The 21599-nt window shown below is 40.9% G+C and overlaps 1 protein-coding gene and 1 long non-coding RNA gene across 2 annotated transcripts; one reads left to right on the top strand and one right to left on the bottom strand.

Moving 5' to 3' along the window:
* Positions 1–6450: 6450 nt before the first annotated feature.
* On the bottom strand, positions 6451–9267 carry LOC142134207 (uncharacterized). Its single transcript, XR_012686993.1, has 3 exons — positions 9160–9267; positions 7699–7812; positions 6451–6574 (listed from the first exon to the last, which is right to left on the bottom strand). It is a non-coding gene; the product is annotated as an uncharacterized LOC142134207 (long non-coding RNA).
* Positions 9268–9282: 15 nt separating this feature from the next.
* Positions 9283–17439, top strand: LOC142134202 (axonemal dynein light intermediate polypeptide 1-like). The gene is made up of 5 exons (XM_075194528.1): positions 9283–9895; positions 12703–12836; positions 14579–14748; positions 17079–17257; positions 17377–17439. The coding sequence occupies exons 1-5, from the start codon at positions 9815–9817 to the stop codon at positions 17437–17439; spliced, it is 627 nt and encodes a 208-aa protein (XP_075050629.1). The 5' UTR covers positions 9283–9814.
* Positions 17440–21599: the final 4160 nt, after the last annotated feature.

The following is a 21599-nucleotide window of genomic DNA, read 5'->3' as shown; positions in this document are numbered from 1 at the left end:
CCTGTAGCTAGTGACCAGTAGAATAAATCTGTTAATGGTACTACCAGCACCCCTTTAAGCTCTTTTAGTATCCTTTATGTATCCCATCTGGCCTCATTGATTTATCCACTTTCAGTTTTGAGAGTCCTGTTCGGACCTTCTCCTTTGTAAATGTACATGTATCTACCTCATTTTTATGAATATACCTGCAACTTAACTGTGGCCCATTCCCTTCTCTTTCTGTAGTGAATGCTGGGTAAATTAATTATTAAGTGTTAGGACCCCTCCAACCAGTACATCAAAACCCGGAGTCTACTCAGAAGTCTGGTTTTCGCTGGAGCCCCTAGTGGTGGGGACAGACTTGGCCGCAGACAGCTGAGGGTCGTGAGTTGTGCACTGACTGGGGAGATCCCAGCGATAGCATATAGGAGCAATTAGCAGAGTGAAATCCAGGCAGCAGACAGAATATCCAGTAAACAAACCGAGGTCAGAGGTCACAGGCAAAACAGCAGCGTAGGAGTCCAGGCAAAAAGATCAAGGGGCACAGGCAATCAAACGTAGTTGGGTATTAGGCAAAGGTCGGCAACAATAATCAAATCCAAAGGTAATAGGGAACAAGGAAAACAGCAGGCTAGTGTGCAGCAAAGCAGGAACTATAACCGGCAGGGGAGGATTGCCCCTCCCTGCCTTATAAATGCAAACTGGCCAATGATGGGAGACTGGGGGCATGTCTAGTACTTAGCCACCTGGCTAAGGTTTGATTAGCGCGCGCCCGGCTCCCCTGAATGCCGGGACGCGGCGCTGCAGCTCACTAGCGTCCCGACCGTTGCCTTGGCAACGGCCGGGACAATGCGGAAATGACGTCCCGGTTGTCATGACGACGGCCGGGACGTGAAGAGAGAGGAGGAAGCGAGTCGCGGCGGTGCCCGGAGCCGCCGCGGCTCGTGACATAAAGATGATCAGCTAAATCCTTGCCTCCTTCAACAAGACTCTCACAATCTGTCCTTAGTCTTTTTCCGTCTTTTGTTTCTCTTCTTTCACTTATATACCTTCTGTCTAACAAGATACACCTCTTTGTCTTCATGACTCTGAGTCTGCTTCTACACTATATGGACAAAAGTATTTGGCCACACCTATTAACTATTGAATTGAGATGTTTTAATCAGAACCATTGCCAGAGGTGTATAAAATCAAGCACCTAACTGTGCAGTCTATAGTTGCTAACATTTGTGCTACAAAAGGAGTCTTTTTGAAGAGTTCAGTGACTTCAAGTGTGGTACTGTGATAGGATGTCACCTTTGCAAAAAGACGGTGTGTGAAATCCCTTTCCTGCTGGATATTTCACATTCAATTGTAAGTGATAAAATTAGAAAGTGAAAGCATTTTGGAACAACAGCAACTCAACACAAAGTGGAAGACCACGCAAAATCACAGAGCGGGGTCAATAACTGCTAACGCGCATGGTGCATAAAAGTCACCAATGCTCTGCTGATTCCATGTAAGCATATTAAATGTACGGGAGGCAGGGCCATCTTAACAACATTATGGGCCCCCGGGCAAAGCAGTGCACCGGGGCCCCTAGATATAGATATAGATATATAGATGTATACAGATACAGATATAGATATATAGAGATAGATAGATGTACTTGCTCAGTGACGCTTGTAGGTTTTTTTTGCAGGTTTTTTTCTTTTGCAGGATTATTTATTCTCATTAAGAGCCATGCCTATGGGGCCCCCTTGCCCGTGGGGCCCCCGGGCAGCTGCCCATCGTGCCCAATGGAAAAGATGGCCCTGACGGGAGGGCTGTTTTTCAGGGTTTGAGCTAGGCCCCTTATCTGCAGTCAGGGCCTGATCACTAGGCTGACCAGGCTGACCACTAGGCTGACCAGGCTGCAGCCTGGGGCGCTGGGTCCCAGGGGGCAGGGGGCGCGGCGCTGCGGGTATTTATTTTTAAAAAAATTTCTCCATTCATTTTTTTTCGGGGTGGGGGAGGGGGGGTCACCGCGCGCGGGGGGGGGGGGGGGGGGGGTCGCCACGGGGGTGGAGGGCTCGACGATCAAAAGCATTGGTGGTCAGTGGTTAGCAACAAACAGCCAATCGCCAGGCTGCCTGTTGCTGTGCAGCAGACAGGAAGCAGGACGTCTTCACTTCCTATCTGCTGATCTGAGGAGAGGAGCGACGCTGGCACAACTACAGGTAAGTGAAGGGGGGAACTGCCCTGCATATCTATAGGGAGGGGGGGGAACTACACTGCATATCTATAGAGGGGGGGGGGGGAACTACCCTGCATATCTATAGGGAGGGGGGGAACTACACTGCATATCTATAGAGGGGGGGGGGGGAACTACCCTGCATATCTATAATGAGGGGGGGGAACTACCCTGCATATCTATAGGGAGGGGGGGACTACCCTGCATATCTATAGGGAGGGAGAGGGGGGACTGTCATGCATATGTATAGGGAGGGAGAGGGGGACTGTCATACAAATCTATAGGGTGGGAGGGGGGGCTGCCATGAAAATCTATAGGGAGGAAGAGAGGTTGATATGTATGAAGGAGGGCAGAGGAGGGGGGCTGATATATGTGACTGGGGGAGTTTTGATGTGACGGGGGGGATAGCTACAGAGTGGAGGTAAGGAAAATAGCTGCAAGGGGGATGGATGCAGGGTGGGAGGTAAAGAAAATGGCTGCAGCAGGGGTTAAGGAAAATGGCTGTGGGGGGGGGGGGGGGGGGTTGTGGTTAAGGAAAAGGGCTGCAGGGGGTATTTAAAAAATAGAGCAGCTTTGGGGGGCAGAATCTCATGATTGTGTGGTGGTCACATGGGTGGTCTCAGCAATCACTAGAATACTAAATATTAGTGAGATGGGGCTGGTAGAGGTTTGTATTTGATTGACAACAAATATTCAGATATTGCTTATATATGCCTGTCCAATGGGGTAATATGCATTTGCTAAAGAATATCTGGAGATTGCTGCTATGGCAGCAGAAAGGAAAGTGTCCAAAAGAATGGCACGTTCTGAAAGGTAATTAAATATAATTTTCCTATAGGTGCACTTCCTTTTCTTGTCTGAGACATAGTGCCGTATTTTGTGCCCCAGCAGCTGTGAAAATGGTGTAACGGAATGTGGCGTTGAGAGATATTTAAAGATTAAATCTTGTTATGATAAACAGCTATTATGAACATCCCCATACTGGTCCACACTAATGACCCCACATACCGCAACCTGTGACATAGTAATATACTTCATGGTACATTATACTGTAAATTGATTACAGTATGGGCGACAATGTATACCATGTCCGTATATGCATGTACATATATACCTTGTTTGAACTAGGGCACTACACTGTCTGGCATATCATTTATTTGTTGGGTCCCATTACTCTAATATGTTATATACTAATATATATATATATATATCGCCTTCCCCCTACCAGGGGCTTGCTGCTGACAGCTGCACACTGTGCAGGTCCGTTCAGCAGTGACAGTATGCTGCCCGGCTGCTCTGATTGTGTTTTAAACACAATCAGAGCAGCGGGACAGCACACTTTTCATGCAGCTTTGCATGAGGTACATTTTGCATGTTTCACATATGTCTAGTATAGTGAGAGTATGACAAGCTCAATAAATTAACAGCAAACCATCTTTCTTTTTTTGTGCCTTAATCAAATGTTTTGTCATTTACCGTGGCACATGTAATGATTAAACTGAGAGCATACTATACACTGTCATTAGTAATTTTTACATCCTTGTAAACCTAACATGTTGGGAGGTACACTATATAGTAGCATGAAGAATGGTGGTAAACAGGTTTCTATTGCTGTACATTGTAGTATGAATGCCATTAAAACTCTGAATTTCACATTTATCATATATCTATACAGTACTTAGATTTAAGACTGTGGCATCCCATTTAAAGTGGGTTGAGTGGTCTTCACAAACACATCTGGACTGGTCCTTGCTTTGGACTGTAGTGAAATCCTCTGAATCAGATAGTGACACCACTACCTGTAATAATTAGATAGTAAAAGGGACATCACATGAGAGAATAGTCTGTGGTTACAAAATATAATAATTTGGATCTGAAAAATTGCAAAAGCAATGTGCTAAACATAGGAATAATGTACGAGAGGAAGGACATTTATCTATAGTTAAAGTTAATTCCAGCCAAAATTCAAAATGTTTGAAAAAAGTTTTGGGTGGAATATTAGAAGTTATTCCCATCCCAAAATGTACTAACCAGTTGTCTTTACAAGGTTTGGCAGGATTACTCTTGTTTGCTTCCACTTTTGACTTGTCTCACTACCGACAACCCTATCTTGCCCGAAAAAGATGGGCTTGGCATTAAAGCGATGAGTAACACAGGACACCATGCAAGTAAACTATTTGGATGCGGTATAACTTCTGATTTTCTACCAAAAATGGAAATATTGGCTGGAGTGATTCACTACTAGAATGTAGCAGGTGAATGTTTTAAACCCATTGTCCAGTCTTAAAATGGGTCGAGGGACAACGCCAATGTTAAATATCAAATACATTAATCAAATTAAAAGGCAGGATCGATATGGACCTCAATTGCAGCAACCAGAAAGGAACTCAACGTATCAATAACATTAGGTATGACGGGAAAAGGTTAAGACAATATCAAAAATATCTCCTGCAAGTATCATTCTTTACCTCATAAACAAACCAGCATCAAAATTAGCATCTGTTAATATAATTTTAGCTTTTTAAGTATTTAAAAATATTTAGCAAACACAAACATTAAAAAATCAGTAGTATAGTAAACACATACAAATTACATTATAAATAAATGGGGGGGAGGGGAGGGGAGGGGAGGGGGGGGGAGAGAGGGGGGGAGAGAGGGGGGGAGGGGGGGGAGAGAGGGGGAGAGAGGGGGGGAGGAGGGGGAGAGAGGGGGAGAGAGGGGGAGAGATAAAGTGTGAATGTGTTGGGTACATCATTACGATGACTATGAAAACTCTATTGGTAGATTAGTCTTGGTAGTTTAGTCCTTGTATTAGTACAGTGGTTTTTGGGTGTTACTATTTACCACAGTATATATAATAATCAGCACAGTGATATAGTTTACTACTACTATTATAAACAATTCACATGGGTAGTTGCTTTGAATCTTCTGATTGCTAAAAAAACAGTGCAACTTTGAGTCTAAAATTTTATTTCTGAAGTTTTACTACTACTACTGCGATCTTAACCCCAAAAGTGGGGATGAAGACCCTAAAATATCGAAATGTCCGTCTCAAAATTAATGAAGTAACCGTTCCTTCTTCCCTGCAGAAAAAAAGAGCATTAGTAGGCAAGGACTTATGGTTCAGTGACAATTATTCAAAGAAAGCTTTAATTGTGCTTTGGCCATATATGGGTATTATGGGGTGCATAACATGTAACAGTCCCATAGGCTTCTGTGGCCCAGAATTCTGATAGTCAGGCAGTACTTAAAGTAAAAGGCATGCAAGTAACTTCAGATCAACAGACTGCAGTTTTAAAACAATGGAGTAAGCATTTTCAGCAAAAAATGGTCCAATCACTCCACTGGTTTCCGTGTATAAATAGTCTATCCCACCTGATAATGCACATTTGGAAGTCCAGTGGTGCAAGGAGCACAGGCAATGAACTACCAGGAAGAGGAGAAATGGGATATGATCAGATAATTCATCCCTCCCCCTGTTTTTGACAAAAACGAGTACACATATACTCTTGCTTCAGACGTTGAAGAGTTATGGTGGTTCCATAATGTTCTGGGGACACATTTTCCTACCATGAATTTAATGTAATCGTTCCCTTAGAGGGCAAGATTAAAGTAAATCGTTACTTAAGGGTACTGAGTCAAGATGAAAACATCCAAATCCAGAGTACATGTGGTCACCCAATGGTATGAGAATAATCCACCGATATTAATGGCCTTCTCAGTTACCAGTGCTGAATCCAATCAAGCATCTTTGGGATATTCTAAGTATTTACACCATAAGCCGCCAGACACAAGATGAGTGAATTTCTTGCATGAATGGTGCTACATACAACAGCACAATTACAGACTAAACGCTATAGTGCATACATACTATACAAGCCACACCTGGTGGCCCAATGTCCCAAGAGACTTTACATTGGCCTTTCCACTTTTCGTCTGCTACCTGTACAAATGAATTGCAGAGTTACAGCTGAAGTTACTACAAAACAGCTTAATAAGCGTTGTATATTAAGGTATGTTTTGCCTTCATTAACTTATGCATTACATCATCCCAACAGTAACATGACAAGCTCATTCAACAAGTTAAGACAAAATGGGTCAAATGTGAAGGCCTTTGTCAAATACAACTAATGAGCTACATCATACAATGCTTGTTTCTTATATGATCTGGAGTAGCTGAGGTTTTCTAGGGAAGACATGCATTATGGAAAGCTATGCACAAAAGAAAAAAACCCCAAAAAAACGAAACCTTACCCAAGAAATCAATCCAACACATCTCTCGGATAGCCACTGGTAGTTTGATGAGCTCAATATTATACAGGCTATCAACATCTTTCACATTGTTCGCAGCAATGAATTTTAATTCCTCTACTGCTGTCTTGACTGAAAGAAAAGAAAGTTGTTGGTTTTTGTTTTTCTTACATTGCCAGGGTGCATGGGACACTGCAATTATCAATTCATTGTGCTTCAAGCAAGCCCTGGACCTAGCCTGAGTGAGGTGGTGTCACAAGATTCTTCTTCTAACCAAAAATAACCACACACTACCAAATCGTCACTGACTCGTGCTCTTAGGGATATTGCAAAAGCCCACCAGGTCTTTGCAGTCTTGGTGTTTCCTCATGCTGCAGCTGTTGTATGGAAGCCAGTAAAGCTCGTTGTCTGTTAAAACTATGATTGAACATCCCCAAGTCTGTATGTGGCTTCGATAACGTGGATAGAACATTGCATTGTAGTGTAACTTGCAGCTACCCATGCTGACTTCAGCACAACTCTAGTATACGAAAACTACCTGCAGAGCAGACACTCTGGACTTCACACGACGAGGTCAATACGAATTTCACTTTGTACTGACCACAGGCATTACAGCTATTTTTTTTTAGTTTAGGCTGAGGGGCCCTTTAGATACACATTTTTTGGAAGTCTGAGAGTAGTAATCTTTTTATGGTATATTTGAACACAATTTCTCATGATTTCCATAAACATCTAAAATATTGTTTATTTTTCCACTGAAAAGCGATAGAAACAATCAGTTTTAAAATTAGGAGAGGGGAGAGGCAGGACAGCCAAATATACAAATTCAGCAATAAATTGCTTAATAAAATGATGTACTTGGGTGGGTTGTATACCCTATCACGGAATATTTCAACAACTCTCACTTGAAACACAAATGTATCAATTAGCAATTTTTTATTTTTTGGAAAGCCCAGGATCTGTACTTTTATGCCCAAACAAACCCAAAACAAAACACAATAGTGAAAGAGTGTGGTAACTTCAAGCTTTCCTTAATAGAGGAAGGGCCCCTCTATCCACAAGACTAAGGGGATAAAGGTCCTCAGAGTCCTCTTTGCTACAAGGCTTCAGGCTCGGAAACTAGCCCAGAACGGAAGGCATCAGAGGTTTATATTTTTCAAACAAATAATGAATGCTTCAGTACTTGACAAGAGCTTTAATATATCACTCATCAAAAAAAACAAAAGCTTGCCCCGAAGGATCAGAAAGATAATTACTTTGACTGTCAAAGTCCTTGATGAATGAAGCCAGCTTCTCATTTTTTACAGTGCGGTTTTTCTGTCCGCGGTTGGTTCTTTTCCTTGCTGGTGCCATGATGATACTGGAGGTTCCTAAGAATTGTGGTTAAAAGATCCAAATGAGTGTGATTGTAAAACATTTCTCTTTCCCTACATTTTCAAGTTGCTCACAGACAGAGTTATGGGATTTTATATTTGTTGTGCTACACAACTATATAGGTTACCACATTAAAGGGGATTCTTCTCCCTTTTAATTAGAGATAATGTCACATACAGCACTCACCTGAGCATATGTGGGTGTGAAAATGTGGCTGGAGAATTGCATTGCTTGATACCAAAAATATACCTCATATTTTACCACCTCATGCCCAACGTATAAAGTTCTGATTGGGCAGCATGGTGGCTGTGTGGTTAGCACTTCTGCCTCAGAGCACTGGGGTCATGAGTTCAATTCCCGACCATGGTCTTATCTGCGTGGAGTTTGTATGTTCTCCCTGTGTTTGCGTGGGTTTCCTCCGGGTGCTCCGGTTTCCTCCCACAATCCAAAAACATTCTAGTAGGTTAATTGGCTGCTATCAAAATTGACCGTAGTCTCTCTGTCTGTGTATGTTAGGGAATTTAGACTGTAAGCTCCAATGGGGCAGGGACTGATGTGAATGAGTTCTCTGTGCAGCACTGCGGAATCAGTGGCGCTATATAAATAAATTATGACGATTCTCACCATCTATATTTCTATGGCCATCTTAAATCCCTGAGATAACATACACTACATAGCTTGATGATGTCGCCATATTTCAATCCTATTACACAACCATACCAAACAGAAAAACACACACACCTGCTAGGAAGCTGCCAACAATATTAGGCAAATCACATAAGGTGCACTTCCTGTTGTGTATCCCGATAAAAGCACTTCCTGTTAGTCGGCAGATCCTGGATTTTATTATCTATTTAAAATGCAGCACAAGGGGTCTGCAGCACCATACATATTGGGTTAGAACATATAACAAGAGTACAAAAGAACAGAAGTGACAAGAATTATAAACAAGTTTACGTAATTACAACACATAAAATTATGTAAGGAAACCGATAGGAGACATTCCTATGAACGTGTTTAACCCTAAACAGCTATCTGCACGACCGTCTCTGTGCAAATTAGCAAAACTACATTATACTGCAAACTGCGTCCAGCAGGTAAGTAAATTAGTAATGGACAATATTAACAAAATGGACATTATCATTTCCAGTAACTAATCTCCAGAAACCAGGGAGGCAGCCGTTCCTCCCGGGTACGGAAACCGTACACCATTCATGTAGTCAGCGCCATAGTGAATGCGCTGTGTCCGGACGCTGGATAACAACAACACATTAAGTAGAGCCCGATCATAATCTATACCATTAGCTATACACCCCCTATATAATATCAACCAGACACCTCACCTCCACCGTCCGTTCAGCCCAGAAACCAACAGGACAGATTCAAAATCAGCCGCCACCGCCTACAAGCAGCCAATCCAATACCGCTAAAGGCATTACGCGTACACAAGGGGCAGTGCTTCATATCTAACCAATGGAAGAAGAGGTTATGGAAACGGGTCTGGTTATGGATGTCAGGCATTAAGGGATTACCAATCGCATTATAGTCCAAACATCAAACAATACCAACATAAGACGTTACACATTCCGCGAACTTTTATTATCCGCATTGTTTAAAGTAATATTCACGCATTTGTTTTGTAATTTTAAACTTGATTTGCTAGGCAATTTTAATTAATCTATATGACAGGGTGATATATTTACACAGATTAAAGAAGCTGGATAGATCCATACTTGAACACAGGCATGCATTCATTGTTTTAACAAAGCTACATAATATGCTCCTCTACTAAGATGGCTGCTCACTGACTTCAACAGTGACTGTTGCGAATGAGGAAGAAGCGTAACTGTTCTTTCCGGGTATTGAAGTTGGCGCATGCCTAGTGTAGGCGTTATGCTTGGCTACCGGTTGCTAAGGAGACCGGTGTACATAGCGACGGCGTGACCGCGACCCGTATAGTGTGATTTCAGACAGCTGTCTTGCCCGACATCGGTCATCATGATTCCCCCTGCAGACTCCCTGCTGAGGTATGACAACCCTGTGTTCATCAGCAGAAACACGGAAAGGAAATCTGCCAAGGTAAGTTAAAAATGAACCTTAATAACCCCTAAATCTGCCCCTCTATACATTGACAGAGAATCACAACAGACAACACATTCGCAACATGTATGTATGTATGTATATATATATATATATATATATATATATATATATATATATATAGTATTGTAAATATCCTAATCATCATCAGCTATTTATATAGCGCTACTAATTCCGCAGCGCTGTACAGAGAACTCACATCAGTCCCTTACCATTCTGTATTTAAAAAAATGCACATATACAACTTAGCATTCCCACTTTCTGACCACAACCTCCTTTCCTTCAGCCTCACCTTACCTCATGCCCTCCCCCCTGCACCTTCTCACTGTCAATAACACCACAATTTCCTCAGTCTCCTAAGCCCTCTTTCTTGGTGTCACACTTGACTCCACCCTCTGCTTTATTCCTCACATCCAGACTTTTTCCCAGTCCTGTCGATTCCACCTTAAAACAACCTTTTCTTACTCAACATGCTACCAAAACACTTGTCCATTCTCACATCATCTCCCTTCTTGACTATTGCAACCTCCTGCTATCCGGCATTCCCGACACCCATATATCCACACTTCAATCCATCCTAAATGCTGCTGCAAGACTGGTCTTCGTCTCTCACTGCTCCACATCTGCTACACCGCTTTGCAAATCCCGACACTGGCTCCCTGTGTCCTCCAGAATCAAATTCAAATTACTCACTCATTACTACAAAGCCCTCAACAACAGAACCCCTTGATACATCTCAAATCTCATATGAGAATTCTCTCCCTCCTGCCTCCTTAGATCTACCTCTGACCTGCGCTTTGTCTTGTCTCTGGTAACCACCTCTCACTGACTTCTCCTGTGCAAATCCCCATTTATGGAATTCCCTACCATGCTTTCCCACAGCCTTCAAATCATTAGATGTTCTCTAAAAACTCATCTCTTTTTTTTAAAGCTTACCTTATCCCTGATGATACTATTCACACTAATACACCCTCACAGCTGTCCCAATTTACACTCTAAGTCACACTCGCTCCTCTTGTTTCAGCTGTGCCCTCTTCCACTTAGAATGCAATCCCTCTAATAAGCAGGGTCCCCCATACCCTTTGTTTTCATGTCTGCATTTATTTTGTCTCCCTTCTATGTCTTTGTTTTATGTATGTCTTGTTTTCCCTACTGTACTTTGCTGCGGAGCACTGTGGCACCTTACAAATTTACAAAAATAATAATAATATATCCAGCTATATTTGGTGCAAAGTATAATATGCTATATCTGGTGCATGGTTTAAAATGCAGATCCTTATGTAGTAGTCTGTGACGGAAACCCTGTATTGGCGTGAAATGCATAAGTTGTCTGTTCTCTTGTTTATGTCTTATGGCAGTGATGGGCAACCTGAAACATTTGGGGGCAGCATGTTGCGATCCTCTAACCTTCAAAAGAGCCACACATTATTATTATTATTGTCAGTAGTAAAATAAAACAATACATTTAATCAAAGAAAGATACACCTATCTGTAATAGCATTTCAGAAGGCATTTTAAACAGGTGTTACAAGCTATAACAAATAAATAAGACAATAAAGTAGGAAGGAGCTAGGAACTGCAGGTGAAGGCTCAGAGGGCCGCCTCTTGCCCATCACTGGCCTATGGGGTGAAATAAAACCTTTTTACAATCATCTACCGATCTACTATAAAGACCCATAACTGGTTCCCGGTTTAATATTCATACCAAAATCTGGTGCCAAGACTTTTATACAGACCCATATCTGGTGCTATGTCTAACATGTAGCCCATATCTGGTACCCAGTCTAATAAACAAGGAACATTTTCCTCTAGTGTTTCTAATTAATATTTAATGTTTTTTTGCCCCATTAATCATCATCTGTCATCTGGCGATGACTTTGCTTATCCATAAACGGCGGTAGCCTTTCTCTCCCCTGTTACTTTCGCCACTTTGCGATTGTAATCAGAGGGGAGAGCAGTAAAGCCGCAGAGAGGGATCCAAAGATCCGTCTACCGCAATACTCTCCCCATAAGGTTAGAATGGCATTTCACAGCAGAGGGTGGGCCAAAATGACGCGATTTGTGATGTCATGCAGACCCAAATCTAGTGTTACCATCTTCAGCCTTTAGCTCGTACTTCCAGATCATACTCACAGCGATATCAGCCAATAAAAGTTCAGTGTAGGTACCCAAAAAACTTTTTTCAAAATTAATGCCCTGTCCCATAAATTCTTCTCCTCCATGTTCATAATTTAAATAATCTTGTCCCGCAAAACAAATGTTTGTTTTTGCTTGTAAGATGGGCTGCATTTGGGCAAATGTAACACATGCTTTCAAGAGCATTTGTACTGTACTTTGGCTTTACTGTGTGTGTTGGTATTGTTAAAGGGGCACTTAGTAGGAATAAAGTTGATAAACCATTTTCTCAAAAATGGAACTTATTTCCTTATCTAATACATGTCATATTTTTCCTGCATTAGGTGTAAAAACAATTATTTTCAAGTTTTCTGTTTGTTTGTTTGCCAAACCCCAGAAAAAACACTATCCAGTAGACTTTTTGGATAGTCTTAAGTAGATAACTTTGAGAAGTCACTGAGATATTGGGTTTTAGTCACTGGTATCAAGTATGAGGCATAATACACAAAAACAAATCAGTGCATGTTAAAAATGCATTTTAATTAAATAAATTGTGATAAGATTTAATTTTGCACAGCACATTAAATGACATCTTGATGAGAGTTTTGTATAGCATATGTGTTTCTATGTGAAAGACTCCTTTTAAGAACGTGATATATTTTTTCTTGCAGTCTCGTGCTCTGAAAGCCAGTCCTCAGCCAACTGTTATATCTGCTCCTGTACCACCACCTCCTAAGCCAAAAACCCCTCCGCTAGAGGCATCTAAGCCAGCAGAAGAAATTTTAAATGCAATCCTACCACCACGGTAAGTTCCTCCTTGAACAACATTTACTTTAAAGACACATTTATCTTTATGGGTTTTTAATTAGAATTTATGATGCAAAGTTTTAATTTTATATTTTGTTTTGTCATAATGAAGCTCTTTATATTTTGGTCCTTGTTCATATCTATTGATTGTCTGTTTGAATAACACATGTGTGTATGGAGAAGGGATCTCTATTCTTTCCTTATTTGAAAAGATAGCAGCATCCTGAAGAGGAGGTACTTTTTAATCAAAACACTTAATTTAATCAAAGCCAATTATTATATATTATTAAATACATTGCCTTGTTTAGTTACATTTTATTTTGTTCCCCCCCTACACACTATCATAGACAGCTTTGAGGGTGCAATGGGTGCTTCAGCACCCCCAATAATTGTTCTGTCACTGCCAATAACCATTTCTATGCATGGCATTTTTTAAGTCCAATAGAGTCCCCCTCTATTGGACTTAAAAAATGCCATGCATACTCACCGTATCAAGTACACCACCAATCACATTTAAAAACTGGCTCCTATAAGCACATAGTATTATATTAACCTAAATGTGTATGGGCAACTTGTATGGTGGAATGAAGCTAAATTATATTAGTTATATAACTAGCTCAAATACATACTAGAGCAAAGACAATTAACCCCTCTACTCGTCCTCTACATGACCTCCTAAAGTGCTAAGTATGATTCCTCTCTGCATTTTCTTTCAGAGGAAAGGAACTTTAACGGCATTATGATCGTGGGCACTTGCTGGCGTCACAGCCAGGGATAGGGGAGGCCCTTTTAGAACCTCTATTTCCCTATCAAAGGAACTTAGAAAGCTGGGGATACCCTTTATTTCCTGATGATCATTTTTGATCAGCAGGCAATAAGTAAACATGTGTTGAGCCCACACATGCACAGCACAGGGGGGGAGAAAACCATGGATGACCAAAATGAATTGCAAGTAAGCTATGTTCTTTACAATTAAAATATAGTTCATATATACATATTTGTCAACATTTAACATCTAAAGTCTAAACTAATGCAGAAATTGACGTGGTTAGGATTCAGCTTTCCACTCGATCTAGAGGGTCTTCTAAAATCTCTAGGTGTCCGGTGATGTTCTTCTCACTTTTACTGAAAGAGTTGTTTAAGGACAATATGCTGCCTGTATGATAAAAGCCTGTTTGGGTAGGAGCTCAAAGACTATCCCCAAGCCACAGCAGATAATGAGGGGCTTTCTTTATTACTGCTCAGGCAACTCTTTTAGTACAGGCATTGTTGTGTAATTATTAATGTATCAATGAGACAATAAGAACAGATAGTGAGAATTGCATCAAACATACAGAATAAGATAAATTGTATTGTACATTTGGCCAATGCTGAAAAATAGGTCCAGCGAAAATATATCCAAGAACAAAACTTTAAAACATGGGACTGTCCCTGGATCAATTGGAAACTAAACATAAAATCATAATTGCAGATATGCAGCTTGTTTTTCTCTTTCACCCCTCACATTGTGACATTTGTCCTGACACATTGGTTGACAATCAAATACTTCGTTAAAGTAGTAGTTCCTCTGCTGACACTCAGAATGCACATTTGATGACTATCAGATTTTAAAAGTATAGATAGCAGACCTAGTCATATTATTCCTTCCATCTGCCATGGAAGCTACATACTTCCTGGTAATTTACACTTCCTGCTCATGAGGAGGATTAAGCTGGACAACAGTATTTGTCTCCTACACAGAGAATGGATGGAGAACAATCAGCTGTGGATCCAGCAAGTGTCCAGCACACCTAGTACCCGAATGGATGTTGTCCACCTACAGGAAGAGTTGGATATGAAATTACAGCAGAGACAAGCTCGAGAGACCGGGATCTGTCCTGTGCGCAGAGAACTTTATTCGCAGTGCTTTGGTATGTTGTTCCCCAATATATTATTTTTCAATGTTTACAACACAACCTTTTAAGTTTGCTCTTTCTTCTGACATATAAAGTCTTACATGGGTTGGCGTGGTGTTGTTTTCTATATTCCCCTATCCAAGGCTTTTTGGGCAGTTGAAACAATGCAGACCTCTGAAATAATAATAATAAAATCAATTCCTTGGTGCTTGGAGATTCTATGGGGAGCAGTGGAAGAGGTTGAAATTCTATGGGGAGCAGTGGAAGAGGTTGAAGTTCTGTCTTACAAAACAGATTCATCATATGGGATGGATTTCTTGGCTTGGATTTCGTGTCTTTGCTCTGTGAATAGGGAGCTTTGGGCACAATCTAATACATCCATTTAAAGAGACATCTCAGAGAGGAACAGAAATAAATAAATGGTGATGATGATGATGATGATGGTGGATTGGGCCCTCTGCCTTTGTGCCAGAAAGGTAGGGCATAATGAAATTGATATATTTTAAAAAGCTAACCTTAGAGGAGTAATTATAACTATGTGGGAAGGGGATTAATTATTATGATTGTAATGATAAAGGGTGGATAGTGTTACTGCCTCACAGAGCTGGGGTCATGGGTTTCATTCCAACCAAGGACCTATCTGTGTGGAGTTTTTAAATTCACCTCATATTCACGTGGGTTTTCTCAAGTGCTCCAGTTTCTTCCCACAGTACAAAAACATACTGGTAGGGTTATTGGCTTTTGCCAAAATGGACCATAGCTTGTGTGTGTGTGGAAGGGAATTTAGGATGCAAGCGCTTATGGGGCAAGGACTGATGTGAGTGACTACATTTTCTCTGTTCAACAATGCATAATATGATTGGCGTTATATAACTAAATATAAGTAAAAAAGTAAATGAAAGGTAGATTTCTTAGGTAAGAAACTTCCTACCTTTTCTTCTGACTCTTCCCCTTCATTCCCTTTCCATTATCCTTATCCTCCGTTCCTCCGTCTCTCCCTCTCTCCCCTGTGTCTCTCTGTCAGTCCACCTCTCCCCTTAGATTGTACGCTCCTTTGAGCAGGGCTTTCTCTCCTCCTGTCTTCACCACTTTTAACTCTGCTCGCCAGCTACCCTGCCTTCCTCCTCAAGGACCCTCTTCCCCCGTCCCCTCTCGCTCCCTCCTCTTCCCCCTGGGGGTCTCCCTCTCATCCGTGCCCTCCCTCCTAGGTGCCGTTGTTGGCTGACCTTCCCCTCTCCCCTTCCCCGCCCCTCTAGCTGTGCCTTGAGCTCACTGAGTTACTGTGATTATTGTTTACTGTTCTGTGCTGTCTCACCTCGTTTTGTAATCTCGTTTATCCCTGTACGGCACCGCGGACACCTAGTGGCGCCCTATAAATAAAAATGAATAATTAATAATAGATTATGGGGGCATGGTTATGATGACGTAGGGGGCAGGATGACGACTGTGGTGAAGAGGATATGTTGTTAGGGGGATTACTCGGATGATTAGGGGGGCAATGGAATAGAGAAGGGGATTTAGTGGTTGGTGAGGGGGCTGAATGAGTTTTGGAGTGAGAAGGTGCATTGATGATGGATTTAACTGGGGGGGCATGTTCAGGAGTAAGATGAAGAGGAGGATTGAGGTGAGGATAGACAATGGTTATGAGATGGCGAGATGTATGTAAAGTGGGTGGGGTATGGTCCTCTATTTATTAGCTGATACCATATGAAAAAGTTGCCTGGCTCCTACATTTTGAGGCTAATATCTAAATTCTAAAAACAATTGTGAAACACTGATATAAACATTAGCTCATTTGACCTATATCAGCTAGCATGTTGTCTACATTGTTGGCTACATTCTGCAGAAGCTTGTAGTAGAAAGGGTTTTAAGATGACTTGTTATAAATTAGGACCTCTCAGGTACACATGGTCCAAGGTCTTCTTCACACTAAAATCTATATAGTATGGGTATAGTCTCTATTAGTTCTAGTTCAGCCTGACAAATTATATCCAGCATGCTAATGTGCCCAGTGGTTATGATACACTTATAACAGGGTTTTGTCATGAACTTGCATGTCTCCTGTCTACCGCTGCTATTTAGTAACCATGTAATAGAACTCTAAATTGTGCTCTCATCCATGTTTTATTTATTTGTACATTTAATGTCATCTAATCATTTTTTAGATTGGTCAATTATGATACTTTATGCTGATTTCCCTTTACATTAGCTGCCTCTGTTGTCAAAGGACTTTCAATACCTCTTGATATTATTTTGTTCAGAATTATTAATTCCCAGGAAAGGATAATTGTTAATATATATAATGTCACTGTATCATTAATAAAGATATCATTTTGTACCACCAGATGAGCTTATCAGACAAGTGACAATTAACTGTGCAGAGCGTGGCATCTTGCTGCTGAGGGTGCGTGATGAAATCCACATGACCATCTCTGCGTACCAGACATTGTATGAAAGCAGCGTGGCTTTTGGCATGAGGAAGGCCTTACAAGCTGAACAAGGCAAATCCGATGTGGAGAAAAAAGTAGGTCCCTTCTAAATACTTTTCATTAGCCATCCTATTATATTGTGTTATAAGAAAGTCTAACTTATCTTATTCATTTAAGTTTTCTCTGAAATTCATAGCTGTTATTTTGCCTCCAGTTTTGGGGCAGCAACGTTTTTGTGTTGAATCCCAGTTTTACCCTCTTCAAGGGATTTTTGTGAGGATCACGGAGTATAAGCTTTTGATTGGATCAACCTTTTCATTATATATAGCTGATGATCTTCAGAAAAATGCAAGCAACTCAATAAAATGATATGCATAATATTCATTCAGATTAAAAAAATAATATACAGTTCCTATAGTAAGTCTGTACCTTTTTTTTTTTAAATTGCATTTTTCCATACTTGTTTAACATAAGCACATTGTGGGGCAGATTCAGTTGGCCACGATGTTCCTGAAAATATCGCGGCTGTGCATTTTTACCGGTAGTACACACCTCTATGGGGCACGAGCAAAAATGAGTGAGATTTCTGCAAAAAAAAAAAAAATCTGCGCGAGGTGGCTGCTCCAGAGACACCTTACCTGGATTTCTCAGTTGAATCTGTCCCTATAAATTGAATAATGCCAAGAGAACAATGCATTGGGCCAATAAAAGGGTTTGGACTCCTATGCACCACTCACAGATAGGAAGAGCTGCTTGTCATGATACACAAGTTGACTCGTTACCTCTAAATAGAAATCTATGAGGGAATCTGTCAGCCTTTAAAATTTAAACAGGTTCTTTCATAGGATAGGTCTTCTTGTCACTATAGCAATCCAGATATGTGTTGTGCCAGTGATAATAATATTGCTTTGCATACATATTTAGTCTTGGCTATAAAATCCTTTACCACTTTCAAAATTATAATTTCCTATTGTGACTGGATCACATATAAATAACTTATGGTATAAATTTATTTAAAGGAAATAGCACAGGGCACTTATTTATATAAATTGCCAATGCTCTGCCTGTTACCCATGCAGCCCTGGTCAGTGTGATAGGCCAGGGGGATCCATTCACAGCTTCCCTGATCCATAGTAAGAGGTCAGGAGTACCAGCCCAGGTACACCAGTAACGGGGTACACTCACAGCGTCAGTTACCCAGAAGAAACCTGGTACTGGATGCCGGGAAGGAGTCCAGTGGTGGCCTTACGTGTAAGCCCCTCCTACTGCGCAAGAGGGTGTATTTGGGATAATGAAAGGGAACGGTGGCAAAGTAAGCCCAGCCGGTTCCAAGCAACAACAGACAGGGTGGCATAGGCGGTCCATCCTGTCACACCTATATTGGTCAACAAAAATATGGATGATCTAACGTAGGCAGGATTCTAGTGGTGCACTTATTGAATTTGTTAATAATGTAGCTATCTAGTAGATGGTTACACCCTCTGCAAAAATATTTTTGTATTAAGATGCAGAAGTCACAGACCTGATGCTCATTAAACCGTTTCTATCAAACTGTTTTGCAGATAGGATTGCTTCCCTTAATGACAGTAAGCGTCATTTTCACCTCTACATGTTCCGCAACACATTGGTTCAGCAATTAGAGATTAACCAGCATGACGAACTATAGAAAATGCTGTATTTACACTTAGTTCCCATGATTCACTGTAATTTAGCACAGGTGGAGATCATTTACTTCAGTGAGACATTTTGAACTCATTTGGGAGTGATAGAACAGAGTGGCCACCTATTCAGGATTTGTATTTATAATAATGTATTTTAATTTCAGACTGCAATGCAAAAAAATGACAGGTGAAGTAAATTTTCATATAGTCAGATCAAGGAATTTGAAATAGTGAGCTACTATTATTGAATTTATTCAGTAATAATGTGCTGAAAATGTCCACTAGATGGTAGCAATGTTCTGGCTGCCCGTGGCTACATTTATCAGAGACATAAATACAAAAAATATAAGTCCATGATTTATATCACTCTGACATTTAAAAAAACATGCACTGCTTTCAGGGAGAAAAAGGTTACCTCAATGTGTTTTTTAAATGGGTATTCACATTCTGAAGTGGCTGATAGAAAAACACTGACATCAGCAAGGATGCTAAAAGTTAAAGATTTAAGACATGTTCTTTTTCTCTTTTTGCTGTGTTAGAAATGTATTCTTTATGGATTTTCTCAAGTTATTGGCTGCAATATGTTGGGTATAATATGATAATAATATGGCCAGCTTTTAAATATATTGAATGGGCATGGTTTTATATAATTACTCAGTAAAATATGCTTTTTTAATTCAACATAACTATGTGTGTTACGTTTATTATGTTTTAATCTATTTGCAAGTTTAATCATCATCATCATCAACATCATCATTTATTTATTTATATAGCACCACTGATTCTGCAGCACTGTACAGAGAATTCATTCACATCAGTCTCTGCCCCATTGGGTCTTACAGTCTAAATTCCCTAACACAGACAGAGAGACTAGGGTCAATTTTGATAGCATCCAATTAACCTATCAGTATGTTTTTGGAGTGTGGGAGGAAACCCACGCAAACACAGGGAGCACATACAAACTCCACACAGATAAGGTCATGGTCGGGAATTGAATTCATGACCCCAGCGCTGTGAGGCAGAAATGCTAACCACTAGGCCACCGTGCTGCCCATAGTTTATTCAACATTTTTAACTAATTGCATTACTTTATGAATGGGACATGGCTTGAAAAGGCCATGTAGTGCAGGAACATAATAAAGTAATATGTTTATCCTACATGGGAAATATTACATAAGGTTCTAACATTTATATGCTGTCTTCTGACTATAGAACACAGGAATATCCACTTATAGTTTTACAATAACCTCAGAGTAGACAATAAAAAATCTCAAAGTCAATAGAGACAAACAAAATTATTTAATGCATTTACTTAGTACTATAATACAGAAAATCATAGATGCTGTGATGACAGAATCCATAATATTCAACATTTCAGTTAAAATCCAATCATATCAGAACTGATAAATTAGATTAGCCCAATGACTTTCACTGTCAGAATGGTAAATTAGATCCCCCGCTACCAGAGGACCGTTGTGTGAGCTTCACTACTCTGGTAAGCCCTGTCATCTGGTGAAATCCTGGGCAAGACTCCTAGTGCCGTAAGATCAGGCCATGACAGACCCAGGATCGGAACCAACAGCTAAAGAGATGCTGCAGTATCTGGTCACCCGTATCGAACAACAAGATGTTCGCCAACAACAGTTGTTGCAATTTTGTCAGGCTTTAGCCTCCCAAGGAACCCCTGTGCAAAATGTAGCAGCAACCGTTGAGCTTCCAGTGTCTCCATCTCCTTCCCCAGTGCCATCCCAGGTGTCCATCGCTTCCACGCTACACCTGCCTACTCCTTCTAAATATGGAGATCCCAAAACCTGTAGGGGCTTTCTTAATCAATGCTCCGTTCATTTTGAACTTCAACCTCATAACTTCTCTAATCATCGTTCCAAAGTGGCCTACCTCATCTCTTTGTTTTCCGGACAGGCTCTCACATGGGCCTTCCCTCTGTGGGAAAGAAATGACCCTTTATTGCAAGATAGTGCCTTGTTTATTTCTACGTTTCGAAGTATTTTTGACGAACCTGGTCGTGTTATCTCTGCAGCTTCCAGTATCCTCCGACTACGCCAAGGATCTCGGACTGTGGCTCAGTATGTCATTCAATTTCGGATACTTGCCTCTGAACTTCAGTGGAACACTGAGGCACTGATTGCCGCCTTCTGGCAGGGGCTTTCCGATAAAATTAAAGACGCACTGACCTCTCAAGAGTTACCCTCCTCCTTGGATGATTTGATTTCCCTTTGCCATCGTGTAGACATGAGATTTCGTGAGAGAGATTCCGAGAGAATAACTTCCTGCAAAGCGCCTCTTCGCTCAGTATCTCAAGTTCGTCATTCTCCACCTCCAGTAGAACCTATGGAGCTAGGTCGCTCTAAACTAACATCTGAGGAGAGAGAACGAAGAGTGAAAAATAGACTCTGTATCTATTGCGCTGACTCTACTCACATGCTGAACTCATGTCCTAGGAAGTCGGGAAATGCCAGGCCCTAACCAGTTCTGGAGATGTAAGGTTAGGGTCCCTGGAGTCCTCTCCATGTTCTACGAATGTGAAAGTTTGTGCTTTTGATGTCACCGTTTCCTTTGCTACCAAATCCTTTGTCTCTCAAGCACTTATTGATTCTGGAGCTGCTGGAAATTTTATCTCTAGTTCCCTAGTGAATCAATGGTCTCTACCAGTGATTTCCTTAAAGGTTCCCATTGCCGTTACTGCTATTGATGGATCACGTATAATTAATGGTCTCATTACTCAAAGTACGTCTCCACTGACTCTTCAAATTGGAGC

Source organism: Mixophyes fleayi, unplaced genomic scaffold (genome assembly GCF_038048845.1).
Source record: "Mixophyes fleayi isolate aMixFle1 unplaced genomic scaffold, aMixFle1.hap1 Scaffold_42, whole genome shotgun sequence".
Taxonomy (NCBI): domain Eukaryota; kingdom Metazoa; phylum Chordata; class Amphibia; order Anura; family Limnodynastidae; genus Mixophyes; species Mixophyes fleayi.
Note: the sequence above shows the minus strand (reverse complement) of the source record. Positions and strands in the feature narration are given on the sequence as shown.